This window comes from Apiospora kogelbergensis (genome assembly GCF_038363985.1).
Source record: "Apiospora kogelbergensis strain CBS 113332 chromosome Unknown utg000001l_segment0_segment0, whole genome shotgun sequence".
NCBI lineage: Eukaryota > Fungi > Ascomycota > Sordariomycetes > Amphisphaeriales > Apiosporaceae > Apiospora > Apiospora kogelbergensis.
Genome location: NW_027117418.1, coordinates 8,293,936 through 8,307,023, shown reverse-complemented (window position 1 = coordinate 8,307,023; position 13,088 = coordinate 8,293,936). Strand labels below are relative to the sequence as shown.

Below are 13,088 nucleotides of genomic sequence, written 5' to 3'. Positions count from 1 at the left end.
GGCCATTGTCGTGTCGAAAAGGCCAATTCTGGCGTCGACAACTGCGCATTTCGAGCGTGAAGCCGTCGACACTTTCGCGCCCGCAGCCAAATGCCTCGGTGGCGGCCATCCAGCCCAGAAAAGGTGGGCGGCGTTATTCTCGGCATGAAAAGTCGAAATTCGGCCGGCGATCCACAGCCAACCATGACGTCCCTCTTAGGCGGACACTTGCACCTCTCGGCCAATTTTGCAAGGTACGCCCGGTGCTTCCGGGCGACGCCTAGAATAGCACCTAATCAATAGAATGCATACTGTACCAGCACTACCACTATGCACGCCCGCACGCCTCAGCTTTCTGTTACTGCCGGCGTCCTTGGCTGCCGTGTTGTTGCTAGTTTCAACCTGACTCGAGCGGCCATGTCGTCATTGCGTTTCTTGTCACTTTCTGGCTTTCCCATCGGAGCCCCTATGCCAAACTCCGATTTGCCGTTATGGACTTGTGTATTAGTCCGTGTATCAGTAGTAGGGATTAGATCCAGGAACGGCCGCCAGCGATTGCCGCTTTGGGCACCTGCACAGTCCTGACTCTTGTGCATACTGAATACAACAACACCCAGATCTCCATCCTTTCTACTGGGTAACACAACTGTGCATTTGGCATTCCAGCTTATGCCAAGCCCATAAACTGCGGATTCCATACCGACCCTTCTAATAGGAACATTCGAGAATTCAGGTGGCATTGTTTCCAATCCGGAAATTGTGCTGCAAGGCCGCAACTCGCTCGTCCGATCAGGCAGGAGTGGGATGTGTGCGGATGGTTGGATGGGGGATGCGCGCTGGCTACACGGCACTCGACCAGAGCCGTCCGAGTCGCGGGCTTCCCCTTTTTTTCGTCTCCCTCGAAGGGACCCCACGATATGTGCTATTGACTTCTCCTGGAATTCCCCAACCTACTCCATGCAGCCAGCCCGAAAGTGAGGCGTGGGAAGCGCTGGCCTTTTGCGGAGTCACCACACGACGACCCAGAATCCCCCATGGACAGTGCATTTTGCGTCAATTTACTTGTTGCAGCCCGTCCACCGTGCCGCGCAGATGCATTGACTCCTCGTGCTTCTCCTCGTTTTTCCCGCCCTCGTGACTGCCCTGCGTGCATGCAGCAAACTGGCGGCCGGCATTCCGAAACGAACCATCATCAGTCGGTGCGAGAGGTGGTCGGCGACCTATACGTGCCGTCGCATAGGACAGAACTGAGGCTCTGCCCCATCCGGGATGCAGCAGACGGGCATCCAGACCGATCTTTCCCTACACGATCACTACGCAGATCGAACGACCGCGGCGGCGCGGTGCCGCGGTGTAGCACGATACAGGCCGTCACGAGGCGCACAGATTCTTCTTCTCCGCGTGCGGCGTGCATACTCCAGAGGGGGGATCGTGTGTTGGGCGAGTTGGTTAAGTAGATTAAGGATAGATCATCTGACCGATATTTGCTGCGCTGGCGCACTCTCGCGCGAATGGATCGGATGCAACCTGCGACGGAACCACCAACTTCGCTTGCTTGCTGCTGCTGCTCTCCGCAAAAGGAGCCTGGACACACTGTATACATTTCACCCACAATATCGACGAATTCTAGGCAATTCCAACCTGCGAGATGAGAAACCCCATAGATCGTGGCACCACTCCGCATTTTCGCGCGTTCGCGAACAAATACGACCATCTCCACGCAGGGCGCGAATGAAACAAAGAAATCAAACTCCAAGCGAGTTTGACCAGGCTCAATCAGAATCGCTCGACGAGCTCGAAGAGCTGCTGCTGCCGCTGCCCTTCTTCTTGTGACTCTTCTTGGACTTCTTGTCCTTCTTGTCTTTTTGTCCTTCTTGTCCTTTTTGTCCTTCTTCTTCTTCTTCTTGTCCTTCCCGCCGCCAAAGTGATCCTCGAGCTTGGAGCCGGCGACGGCGCCCCCACTGCACCCAGGAAACCGTGGCCAGCCTGGTGGCCGGCAAAAGCGCCGAGGGCCCCACCACCCACAGCACCCATCAGACCCTTATCGCTGGCCCCCGTGGGAGGATAGGGGCCTGGGTGGCCAGGGGGCGGTGCGGAATTGGGGTCCCAACGCTGCTGCGCGCCCGCCTGGCCGTAGTAGGCACCGCCTTGCTGCGGTGGCTGCTGCTGCTGCTGTTGGTAATATCCCCCGCCCTGATTGTGATGAGGGGGTTGTTGCTGCTGCTGCTGCTGGCCGCCGTAATACCCCGAGGAATGGCTCGGGGGATATGCATCAGGTCGGCCACCGCTGCTGGGTGGATACTGCTGCTGCTGCTGATGATGAGGGGGCTGCTGCCCACCACCCCAACCGCCCTGCTGATGCTGCTGCTGCGCGGGGGTGAGGCTGCTGTGCATACGGCGGTTGCTGCTGCTGCTGGTGGGCGCCGCCGCCGCCCGGGTAGCCGTGAGGGGCCCCGTACTGTGGCGGCGGAGATGCACCGTACTGCCCAGCCGGAGGCGGTGGTGCAGCGTATTGATTCTGCGGTGGGTAAGGCGGTGAAGGACCTTGGCCCTGGCCTGGGTACTGCTGCTGCTGGCCGTAGCCGCCGCTGCCGGCGCCGCCGCCGTAGGGCTGACCACCACCTCCACCGCCCCCGCCATAGTATTCGGAATTAGACATTAGCTAGTAGGCTATCTCTGCTCCTTGTTCCGCGTCTCTTTTCGCTCAGGGGGTGGGGTCGCCTCGTTTTCAGCTTTTCTTTTTTCCAAGGCCGACCGATGATGTAATGTCCTTGGCGGTAAGTAGGGAAATATTGACTCGCTATCTCGGAAAGTCTCAGGTGTGTCGAATGAGAGTGGGGAAAACCAAAAGAAAAATCAGATGAAACGGGCTTGGCTACGATCGCTTTTTATGTTACCACAAAGACCAGCTCAGCGCCGCGCGGACTAGCTGTTCCGGCAGGATGGAAAGTTGGCTCGCTTTCGCTATCGGATCCTTTCGTCTATTCTTGTGGCAGTGCGGGCAGTATTCGTGGCGTCAGCTCTTGTCAGCCACTACTGACGTCACAATTGTCGCTGAAGATTTCTCAATCTGCCATCATGTCCTGTTCGGGGCCCCAATTGACAAGTTACAGATTCCGAACCCTGGTAAAATATCTTGAGCCTTCGATATGACTCGAGTCAAGAGTTGCACCGGGGTACCTAGCGGCTCTGAATTATCCGGAGTTCGCGGCGTGCCGTTGCCGCCGCAGCCGCCGCCGGAAAGGGTCTCCGGCAGGATCTACAGGTGCAGCACCCTTGACGCAGATCCTGTCGGCATATATACCTTGGCCGCTATGTGCAACCGTCGTGATGACTCATTGCGCTTAAATCCCATTGAGAATATGCCTGATCGATAACGGCTTAAACCTGTTTATCGCGATTCTGGATCTGGAAGAAGTGTCCGACACCCACTTCAACTCAAACGCAGCCATGCGACGATACACTGCGGACCAATGCTATGTTTTGCGACGAAGGCCACGCTTCGTTCATGCCAAAGTTTCTTTTCAAGGTAGAATTCGTGGCAGAACTGGCTGATGTCGAGATGACACAAGAATGCCGTGTTCCCCTTCTCCAATGCCGCCTCGATGCCAAGCCTTCCACGCCGCATGAACTAAGACTCACCACTAATCGACAGACACTTCACGCGAGACAGCATAAGGCACGATGAATGGGATTGATTTATACCAGGGTATCAAATCTACTGTGGTCTATTCCAAAATATCTACTATACAAGACCTAGCAAAAGGCTTTTTTTTTCTAAGCATTCTATAATCAATCATTACCTTATGTGGGCTGGTCTTCTTTATTTCTTGGCCAATTTCGACATTCCTCGTATCCGGGCGCCAAAGAAGTAGAGAACGTAGACCAAAGCGACGAGGCCGAAAGAGACGAAGCCGAGGATGGCCATGGCCCACTTGGGGCCGAGGTTGGCGAACATGATGATACCTAGAAGTAATTTAGGACATGCGCCAGGGGGCTGGGGGGGTGGAAAGGGGGAGGTGGGAATAGCGTCTTGGTCTCTCTCGAAGACTTACCGATATGGCAGCAGCCGGCCGCGAGGGCGAAGGACGGGATCAGGAAGGCCGCGATGGCCGAGGCGGCGAGGTTGGTGTAGGTGTCGGCGATGTAGTTGAGCATGCTGAGCCAGAGCAGGGGGTCGAAGAAGCCGAGGACGCCGCCGGCGATGACGGGCGACCAGTAGGACGTCTCGCCGTCACACGTGAAGGCGAACCAGAGCAGCGATATGGGGAAGCCCCAGACGCCCACGAGCGACGTCAGGAAGCGCGCCTCGGGGCGGCCGACGCCGCCGTTGCGCTGCCGGTCGCGCCGGTAGAACCAGGTCTGCACGGGCACGAAGCAGAACATGAGGGTGACGGCGACGACGAAGTTGAGGTAGGTCAGGTCGGCGTGGAGGATGGACAAGCCGTTGTTGACGACGAAGACGTCGAAGACGCCGTCCAAATACAGAAACAGCAGCCCGTACGCGAAGCCGTTGTAGATGCCCAAAAACACGACGATGGGCTCCGTCAGCATGATGCGGAACGCCATGGACGTGACGAAGCGCATCTCGCGGAACACGTTGACCTTCTCCTCGACGATGGCCACCTCGGAGGGCGGGAGGGTCAGCTCGTGTTTCTTGAGGGCCTTGGCGATGACGACCCGCGGTAGGGTCTCCGGGACGAAGCACATGATGAGGGAGAAGGCGCCGCCAATAATGACGCTTCGTGGTTATTAGTACTGGCTGCCATACCACGCCTGCTGCTAGCCCGACTCAGGGGCTCGACGGCGGGGGCGGGGCAGGTGGTTCGATGCGGGAGAACTTACTTGATCCAGAAGATCCAGGGCAGCCCCATGTTGGGGTTGGAGGCAATCAGCTCTCCGATCGGGGAGCCGATACTCGGGCCGTAGTTGGCGCTCATAACGAACAGCGCCATCGGCTGGCCCGCGCCGTCCATGTCGCCGAAGAGATCGGCGATGGTACCGGCCACGTTGGAGAGGCCGGTACTGCCGGCGGCGCCGGCGAGGAATTGGAAGATGATCAGCATGGGCAGGTTGAGGGCCATGGCCGTGCCGATGTTCAGGAGGGCGTAGACGGCGATGGACGCCACGTAGACCCATTTGCGACCGCCAATGTCACTGCAAGCAGAAGAATTTGTTAAGGGAGCTGCGTTCCCGGCAGAGATAGGGGGTTTGCACATAGACAGTAAGCATGCACACACACATGTTGCACGGCGGCTGCCGACCTATCCCATGATGGTGCCCCTAGATGTGCTCGCGTGCATGTGCATTACCTATGCTTGTGCAATCAATGGCAGGTGAAGACATACGAGAGAGGGCCCAGGAAGGCAGGCCCGACGGCCGTTCCCACGATGAACATGGACTGGCCCAGGGCGACGACCTGCGTGGAGCCGCCGTACTTCTCCTGGACGAGGAACTCGGCGGCCACGAAGGTGGTGGTGGTCATGGCGATGAAGGTCTGCAGGGCGCAGTACACGGCAATGATGCACCACTTCTTCCAGCGGCTCCAGTGGATGGGATGCGTGGCATCGCGCGTCTCGACCTTGGCGAGCGCCGACAAGGTGGCGTCGTCGTGGCTGCCGCTGCCGCTGTCGGGCGCCTCAGACATCGGCTGCTGCATCTTTTCCTGCTTTCCCAGCATTTTGTTGGTATGCAATGCAGATCTCTAGTGGTAGTTCAAATCAAATCAAAACGAAAAACTCCGGAAGTAGCAATGCTAGGCGAAGATAAACTTGGACACGCACGACACGGTCAAGTGTCGAAAACTTGGAGTGGCTAGGCCATTGACGGAGGAAAGGCTTGCAAGAGAGGCGACATTATGGATATATGTAGCGTGGGAATGAAAACCCGGACTCGGCATCTTCGCTGACACAGTGGCTGTGGTGTGATAAACAGTGGGATGGGGTGTGGAGGACTGCAGGGTCTCTCTGTGTTTTTTCTTCTTATCGCCGTCTTCATCTTCCTATCAGCTTGCCAGCATCTGCGTCTGAGAGCTGGCTGCTGCCCGTTGCTGCGCTGCGGACGTTGCAATGCGACAGTGCTCGAGGGGGAAAACTCTGCACGCGACCAATAATGGCGCATCCATCGTGGGATGGGTATCGCCCACATATAACGTAGATCGGCCGGGATGCAAAGGGCCTCGGAATCACGAACTTGGGCTAAGATAAGCGCAGGAAATGAGACGTCAAAGACTGGAGCGATTGGAGGCTCTGACGCACTACCTGGCACAAGCTGGCAAGCCTAGTCCCTACCTGTTTAGCCCCTCGTCGGCACCCGTTTTGACAGCGACTTCCACTGACCCTTCGCTGACCACCCCCACTAGATGGCGTTGAGACAAGCATCGCTGACGGGGGCTTGGCAACCGACAGCCGAGGATAGCGGCATTGCTTATTTGCAGCAATTCATTCATGGTGATTAGGCACAGGCATCATCGTGCAGACCGAAAATGCATCATGACGACTGGTATTGGGTGTTGCCCAACAGCTGACCTTGACCACCAATGCGGAGGCGGCCGCAGAAGCACCAATACCCCAGGCCAACACCCAACGATGAGATCCCACCCGCACGGGAAGCGGGCCAGGCTGCGTCCCTTGTGGGACATTGTCTTGCGCAACATCATTTACCACCGCATTTCATCCTACAAGTTATCCACTCTGCGTCCAACAGTCCACGGTACGTAAGCGCAGCAGCTTAGCTACACTGATGTCGGTTTTAAGCTGTTCGGCGAGTTTCAATGCATTAGCTGCGATGGAATAGCACCCCGACAGACCACTTACGAGTTGACAGAGCAGTGTCGTCCACAGTCGTATGCTTCGTGGCAAGCTTCAGCACGACCCCGGCAGCTGGAAGGTAGCACCTTATTGTAATCTATCTGCTCAACCTATCCCCCTACTTGCCTTCTGCTGCTAGCTGCCAATGCGACATCATCACCTTCCCCCCTAATACCCCCTTTCCATTAGCAGAACCCCAGCCAAGGCAATTATGCAGTGTGTTCAAAGCTGTTATCCCACGGGACATCGAGATGCAAGAGGGTTCACCTCTAGCGGCAATAACAGCAATGGCAGTAGTGGCAGCAACGGCAGCAACAGCAGCAGCAACAAGGACCGGACCAGGTTTTTTTTTTAATTATATCAACATGGCCACCGACTCCGCAACCGCTGTATACTAACGGTGCTGCGGTGGAATTCATCATTGCTATTGAAGTTGCGTAGCAGAAGAGAGCACGGAGATCCTGCTCAACACGAAGTTCATCAGTGTTCATTCGATTATGCGTCACCCGGCTTCCTGTCAACTTGGAAAAAGCATTGTACATGAAGTTTTACACAGAAACCTATGTATTACGTATTTGTTAGATATACAACAATCCAGGACTAACAGCCAGGCGGATATCGTCGTACTGCTGGGCATGTGCCGCAACGATGCTTTAGTAAGCAACCGATGTTAGCCAAGCCAAGCCAAGCTCTTGGAACTCCCAAAAGATCCAAGTGCAGACAACATGTCAGCCAGGTGCATTAGTGCCATTGCCGCCGCCATGAGTCTTACATCAATCCTCTTTGTCTGCATTACCTCTATCCCTGCTACATCACCCTCACCATCACAGCCATCATGATCATGGCGCCTGCTCAGAGTCTCGCTAACGCCCAGTGCGGCCAGCATGTCGAGCTGCAACGCATGCCGCATGAACTGCATATTCGACACCGCGGAGAAGACTGGGCGGGCATCACCAATCAGAAAGAGCGGAAGAAACTCCAAAACAGGCTGAACAAGCGAGTTTGTAAGCGAAACCCGAAATATAACTGGAATCAACACAGATGGCTAACCAATAGTAGCAAGGCAGAGGAAAAGACGGAGTGACTATCCTAGCGACTGCTCGGATGCCGCCTCCACACCAAGTCCGAGGTCAGATGCTTTGATGGGGTCCACCATTGACAGTCTGATAACGACATTCAGCTACTGCACCAAGGAGGACGTAGGGCAGAAGCGAGCAATGCTCGAACGCTTCGCAGAACAGGCTTTGCTGAGCTTCATGGCAGGCGACCCGTGTGCCGACCACCGCCTGAGGCTCATACAACTCAACACCATCAACGGCTTCACCCGGAACGCCAGGGCGCTGGGCTTCGGCTTCGACTGGCTCATCTGCGAAGTCCTCTCCCCGTTCGGGACCAACGAGCAGACGCCGAGTTCCGCCACGCCCAGTAGTCTGATACCCACGAGCATGCAGCTGAGCACGAGGCACCACCCGTGGCTGGACCTGTTCCCCTTCCCCAAGCTGCGGGACAACTTGTTGTTAGCCAACGCTATCATGCCGCCAGAGGACGAGCAGCGGCTGTACGACGACATCATGGAGTCGGGTGGGAGCAGGAGTGAATGGGCCGGGCTGGTGGTCTGGGGAGAGCCGTGGGACCCTCAAAGTTGGGAGATAAGCCTCCCCTTCCTGCAAAGGTGGGGATGGCTGATCAGCGACTGCCCCGAGATCATTACTTCTACCAACTACTGGCGGAACCAAAGAGGCGAGAGACCGATTGCAAACCCGAATTGGATTGAAGAACTGTCTGATTAGATAAGCAGAATAAACATTGAATATGACTCGATAGTATCGTTATGTTATAACAGTCAAACAGACGCCTCCTAGATCTCGCCTTTCAACACTGCACTCCAATCCTCACCCTTGAAGAACTCCTCCAAAGTAGTCGTCTTGATCCCCAGCTCCTCCGGAGTCTTGACCTTGGGGTTTCCGCCCGCGTATCCGTACTCTGCGAAGAACCTAAGATCATCGAGTAGGGTGGTCTCCATGCCTTCGGGGATGTACTTCACATACTCCTCTTCCGAGACGTCTCTCACCGCCGCCTGCACCCCCATCGTACGGCCCCAGAGCGCGGCGTAATCTGGCTTTGTGATGATCTCGCTGGCGCCCAGGACACCTGTGCCGGCCGGATGGTGGAGAATCAAAGCCTCGACAAAGGCGCCCGTGTCCTTCGAAGCCACCACCTCGGGGTTGGCTTCATGGGAGCCAGCAACTGCCAGGCGCACGTACTCGAACGTGCCGTCCGGCTTTCGGTGTGGCCGGAATGCCGGGATGTCCTTCCAAGTTTCCTGGAAGATGCCCATAGTGACTGTGCTCAGTCGGTCGCTGATCGCAGGGAGCTCTTCGCGCATGTATTCCTCAGCGGTAGCCTTGGAGTCGAATTCGTATGCATGTTTGTACTTGCCGCCGCTGATCTTCTGCACCGCGGCCAGCGTCGAAAAGACGAACCTCTCGAGGGTCAGCAGGACGCTGGGATCAGAAGCCGCCTTGGTTATGTTGATGCCCTGCGCCGTCTCCAGGTCGCCTGCGTACTCCTCGAGGGACCTCCCCTTGTCTCGCGCTTCATCCTGCAGCGCCTTGTCCTCGCTGACTCGAGCGTAGTTGGCGGCCCAATCGGTAACGGCGAAGATGGCGTGGGCGCCCTGGAACGCGGCCTTGAGCGAGTCTATGTCGTCGTGGTCGCCCTTGACGATCTCGACCCCTCGCGACGCCCAGGACTTTGCTTTGGCTGAGGCTGGGTTGCGGGTCAGTCCGCGGACTCGCCAGTCGGCGTGGGCGAGGAAGCGGTTGGCAACGGAGCCTCCCTAGATCGGATGTTAGGTATAGGGGCCTGGACATGACGCAAAGCTTTGGGGTGGGTGAAACATACCTGCGTTCCAGTAACCCCAAGAACGGTGATGAGTTTCTTCGCCATATTTGCAGTTTGCCTCTTGTGATTTGTTTTCTATGTTGGATTCGTTTCTCTGGCCTGGACACCATCACCCTATATATATAAATTACCCCCATTCGGAGACCTGTGGTACCCCTGATTTGTAATTTGACACTGAAAACGGCGTAATGTGATGTAGCCGAGGGCCATGCACTGGGGGAACATGCACATGGAGGACATTGTCTCCAGTGCGCACCGCCAAGGACGCAATGTATATGCAACTCCAAGCCAAAGAACTCAGCCAATCGCTTGGAAAGAAACTGGTGGAGGATTTTTTCTTAGCCAACAGTCTTGGGCGATTGGGAGAAGGCCTTGCTACAGGACCAGGGAATGTGAGCAGCAACTGCAGTTGCCATATTGCCCCTGATCTTGGCGCGAAGGCGCGCTTGCGCAACTAGCTGACCGATCTAGATCTTGGCACGCTAATGCGACTGGCTGACCATCCCTGCCGTATGGAATCCAGGGGTCATGATGCCCAAGATCCATTTGTGGGAGAATGAATCTCATGGAATTAGCCATTGACGCCAGCAGCAGCAGGGGATCATCCTGTCTAGTGTTGTAGCAGCAGATCTGTCGAGACCATTTGGCATGAAGTAGCCGTGGAAAAAAATAGTAGCCTGTTCTGATATTGAAAGTGTTTTCGTTGGTATAATGCTAGCTACTTCGCCGTATCCGATGCAAGCCTATGGTTGAAGAACCTTGTTATGTTGGTGAAAGGATAGATACACCACAGCCAGAAACGCCACAACACCCCAGCCCAAGTTGAAGCACATCACACGAAGAAAGTGAATATCAGTCAGAAATCAACGATAACCCAAAAGCCTCTCGGAAGGTGGCCCCTCGAGTAAAGGACGTATAGGCTCCCTCGGCTCCCTCAGATACCAAGGGGGTATGCATCTCCGCTCCGCGCACTCGCGACAGTACCCCCCATGCGACGCCCGTCGACGCACACAGATGCGGCAGATCTCCGTATAGCTGCACGTCGTTATTCTCGTCGTAGTGCAGTAACAGCCGCTGCCGCCGCGGCCGGGGGGACGGTGGCCACCTCGACCCCCGCCACCTCTGCAGCACCCGCGGCCGCGACAGCCGCAGCGACACGACGGCGACCCGTCGCAGCAGCAGCTGTCGGGCCGCACCCACATGCTCGACCCGCGCCGGTTGTAGATGAGCGTGTTGCTGTCGTGCAGCAGGCTCTCGTTGATCACCAGGCTGCCGTCGTTGACGATGTAGCGGGTGGGCTGGGTGGAGCAGCGGGCTTCGCGGTTGAAGCGGCGCACCAGGTCGTCCTCGCGCCGGTCGCGGTAGTAGGCCTCGGCGGCGGGGGGTGGCGGTGTCGCATGCCCCGTTGTTGGATGAGCTGCGGCTGGAATGGCTGCTGCTGTGACTCGAGTGGCGGCCCATGATGTGTTTTGTGACGATCTGAGATGGCGAAATGTATATTCAAGAGAACGCTGTTTTTCAACTCAGGTCTTAAAAGTGCCTTGTTGGCTGAGACAATTACGATCTTTGATCTCGAATCGGCTCGCTTAGTCAGGATGTGATGGCGTCTTGAAACTTTGTTTAAGAAAGAGTGGTGAACATGGGACGATCTAGAAAACGACGGACAGCCAAGTCTAGCGAGGCATTAACTATATAGAGAACCACGAATGTCCATCGGAATATTTTACTGAATTCAAGCAAGGCAATCCAAGGCGGCACATCAAGGCACAGACTTGACGGCCTGTCAGCTGTGTGCGTTATCAAAGTTCTTCGGCTACAGTAGTACGCAGGTGGCCACATACAATGATGGGATGATTGCGAGTTTTTGACTCTGCCTCTGCACGAGGAACTGTCGTCACGATGCATGTCGACCGAAGTAATGGCTGCACCTGGGTTCGTTACTGCGTGGTCGCCAGTGCGGTGAAGTGCAAGTCAACTAATGGACTTCGTCAGGTATCGCACTGACGAGTACGCTCGACTGAGGCTCTGCGGTCGCATCCGAGCGACATTAGAGTTCACGCGGTCTGAATGAGTAATGGAATGCCCGAGAGGCTAATTCTTGATAAGAAAACGTTATTACCTTAAATTGGACATCACCTTGTCACTACGAAAAGAATCCTCCATCATCAGTCCGCAACGTCTGTACTCACCGATGGAGTTTTTGATGTATACAAAGTTGAAAAGGATGCTAGTTTCTGACTCTGGCTTCCAGTCAGTTGGCAGTTCCCAGTTGGCCGGCCCCAATTGACCCCTATAAATGAACTTTCCACAGCTCAGCATCAGAAGCAAACAGCAACAACGCAAATCTAGGAAGCCTAATAACGAGCATACACAAGTTTCTTCCAGATATTGAACTTCCTAAGAACCCCTTTAAGGTTTCCTTTAGCAGAAAGGCCCTTCTCGAAATATGCAATGAGCGCGAAGTCCTATTTGTAGACCCCTAAAGGTCCTCAATCGAGTTGAGTCCAAGAAACCACGCTTCAGGCGTAACCCGATTTGTGTTGCCACAGCCTCGAAAATATGCCATTGAACCCAAGTGTGACAGCAGCTGTGCGCCACCGAAAGAGGGGCTAGGATCACTTCCGGTTGAGCGATAATTACCATCGCGTATTTCGGCTATCGCACATGGAGTGAGCTGCATGCAGCTGTGCGAACCAAGCCGCCTGTTAAAAAATGACGTGTGAGGGTAAGGCAGACAGTTTATGTTTAGGCAACTGGAGGCAACTAGACAGCCAGGTAGATTCCGGTCCAGAGATATGTATCGAGGTGGGTTGCATAAACCACGACCACCGGTAAACGGGTTGGAAAATGAGGCTTACATCTGATCGAATGTATTTGGGGGGTGGTGTTAGAGTACCGGGCTTAGTTCTGCATGGTACATAAGCCATGACAAAACCCGGCCACTCATGTTGAGGCCCAAGTATGACAAGCTGCCTATTGGCATTTTCAGGATTTGGACAGGGCGATTTCATCTTGGGCAGTGCCAAAGCCCGGCTGCATAGCTCCTATCCCGCCTCTGGATTAGGACACTATATTTTCCCCTTTTCGTTTCTTTCTATAAACCTTTCCGTAGATGGTACTCAACGCATCGAATACTCGACAAACAAAACTTGTGTACGCACCCTTTGCCCAGTCTTGTCGCGAACACATCCGCCACCTGTTGTTTCTTAGGATAGCGTGTTTATAAACCTATTCGTTGTGACAATGCCTTCTCCGACGGAATGGCGCAATCACAAAACCCAGATCTTGGCTTTGAATGCCGAGAACTCGCTGGCCACTGTGGTAAAGGAAATGAAGCGCCGAGGCTTCACTGCTTCGTGAGTGATATCATATAGCGACCCATTCACCATGACGCGC

The 13,088-nt window shown here is 55.3% G+C and overlaps 5 protein-coding genes across 5 annotated transcripts; 1 reads left to right on the top strand and 4 right to left on the bottom strand.

Moving 5' to 3' along the window:
* Window positions 1-1,032: 1,032 nt before the first annotated feature.
* On the bottom strand, window positions 1,033-2,638 carry PG998_002680 (uncharacterized protein; the record flags this gene model as incomplete). Its single annotated transcript, XM_066869498.1, has 4 exons — window positions 1,033-1,281; window positions 1,364-1,563; window positions 1,621-1,940; window positions 2,376-2,638. The coding sequence occupies 4 exons, from the start codon at window positions 2,636-2,638 to the stop codon at window positions 1,033-1,035; spliced, it is 1,032 nt and encodes a 343-aa protein (XP_066737913.1).
* Window positions 2,639-3,802: 1,164 nt separating this feature from the next.
* PG998_002679 (uncharacterized protein) lies at window positions 3,803-5,659 on the bottom strand (the record flags this gene model as incomplete). Its single annotated transcript, XM_066869497.1, has 4 exons — window positions 3,803-3,945; window positions 4,035-4,720; window positions 4,825-5,136; window positions 5,328-5,659. The coding sequence occupies 4 exons, from the start codon at window positions 5,657-5,659 to the stop codon at window positions 3,803-3,805; spliced, it is 1,473 nt and encodes a 490-aa protein (XP_066737912.1).
* Window positions 5,660-7,623: 1,964 nt separating this feature from the next.
* PG998_002678 (uncharacterized protein) lies at window positions 7,624-8,578 on the top strand (the record flags this gene model as incomplete). The annotated part of the gene is made up of 2 exons (XM_066869496.1): window positions 7,624-7,792; window positions 7,848-8,578. 2 exons carry the CDS (start codon window positions 7,624-7,626, stop codon window positions 8,576-8,578), a joined length of 900 nt encoding a protein of 299 aa, XP_066737911.1.
* A 68-nt stretch (window positions 8,579-8,646) lies between these two features.
* On the bottom strand, window positions 8,647-9,737 carry PG998_002677 (nitrogen metabolic regulation nmr; the record flags this gene model as incomplete). Its single annotated transcript, XM_066869495.1, has 2 exons — window positions 8,647-9,627; window positions 9,693-9,737. The coding sequence occupies 2 exons, from the start codon at window positions 9,735-9,737 to the stop codon at window positions 8,647-8,649; spliced, it is 1,026 nt and encodes a 341-aa protein (XP_066737910.1).
* An 818-nt stretch (window positions 9,738-10,555) lies between these two features.
* Window positions 10,556-11,855, bottom strand: PG998_002676 (uncharacterized protein; the record flags this gene model as incomplete). Its single annotated transcript, XM_066869494.1, has 2 exons — window positions 10,556-11,171; window positions 11,812-11,855. 2 exons carry the CDS (start codon window positions 11,853-11,855, stop codon window positions 10,556-10,558), a joined length of 660 nt encoding a protein of 219 aa, XP_066737909.1.
* Window positions 11,856-13,088: the final 1,233 nt, after the last annotated feature.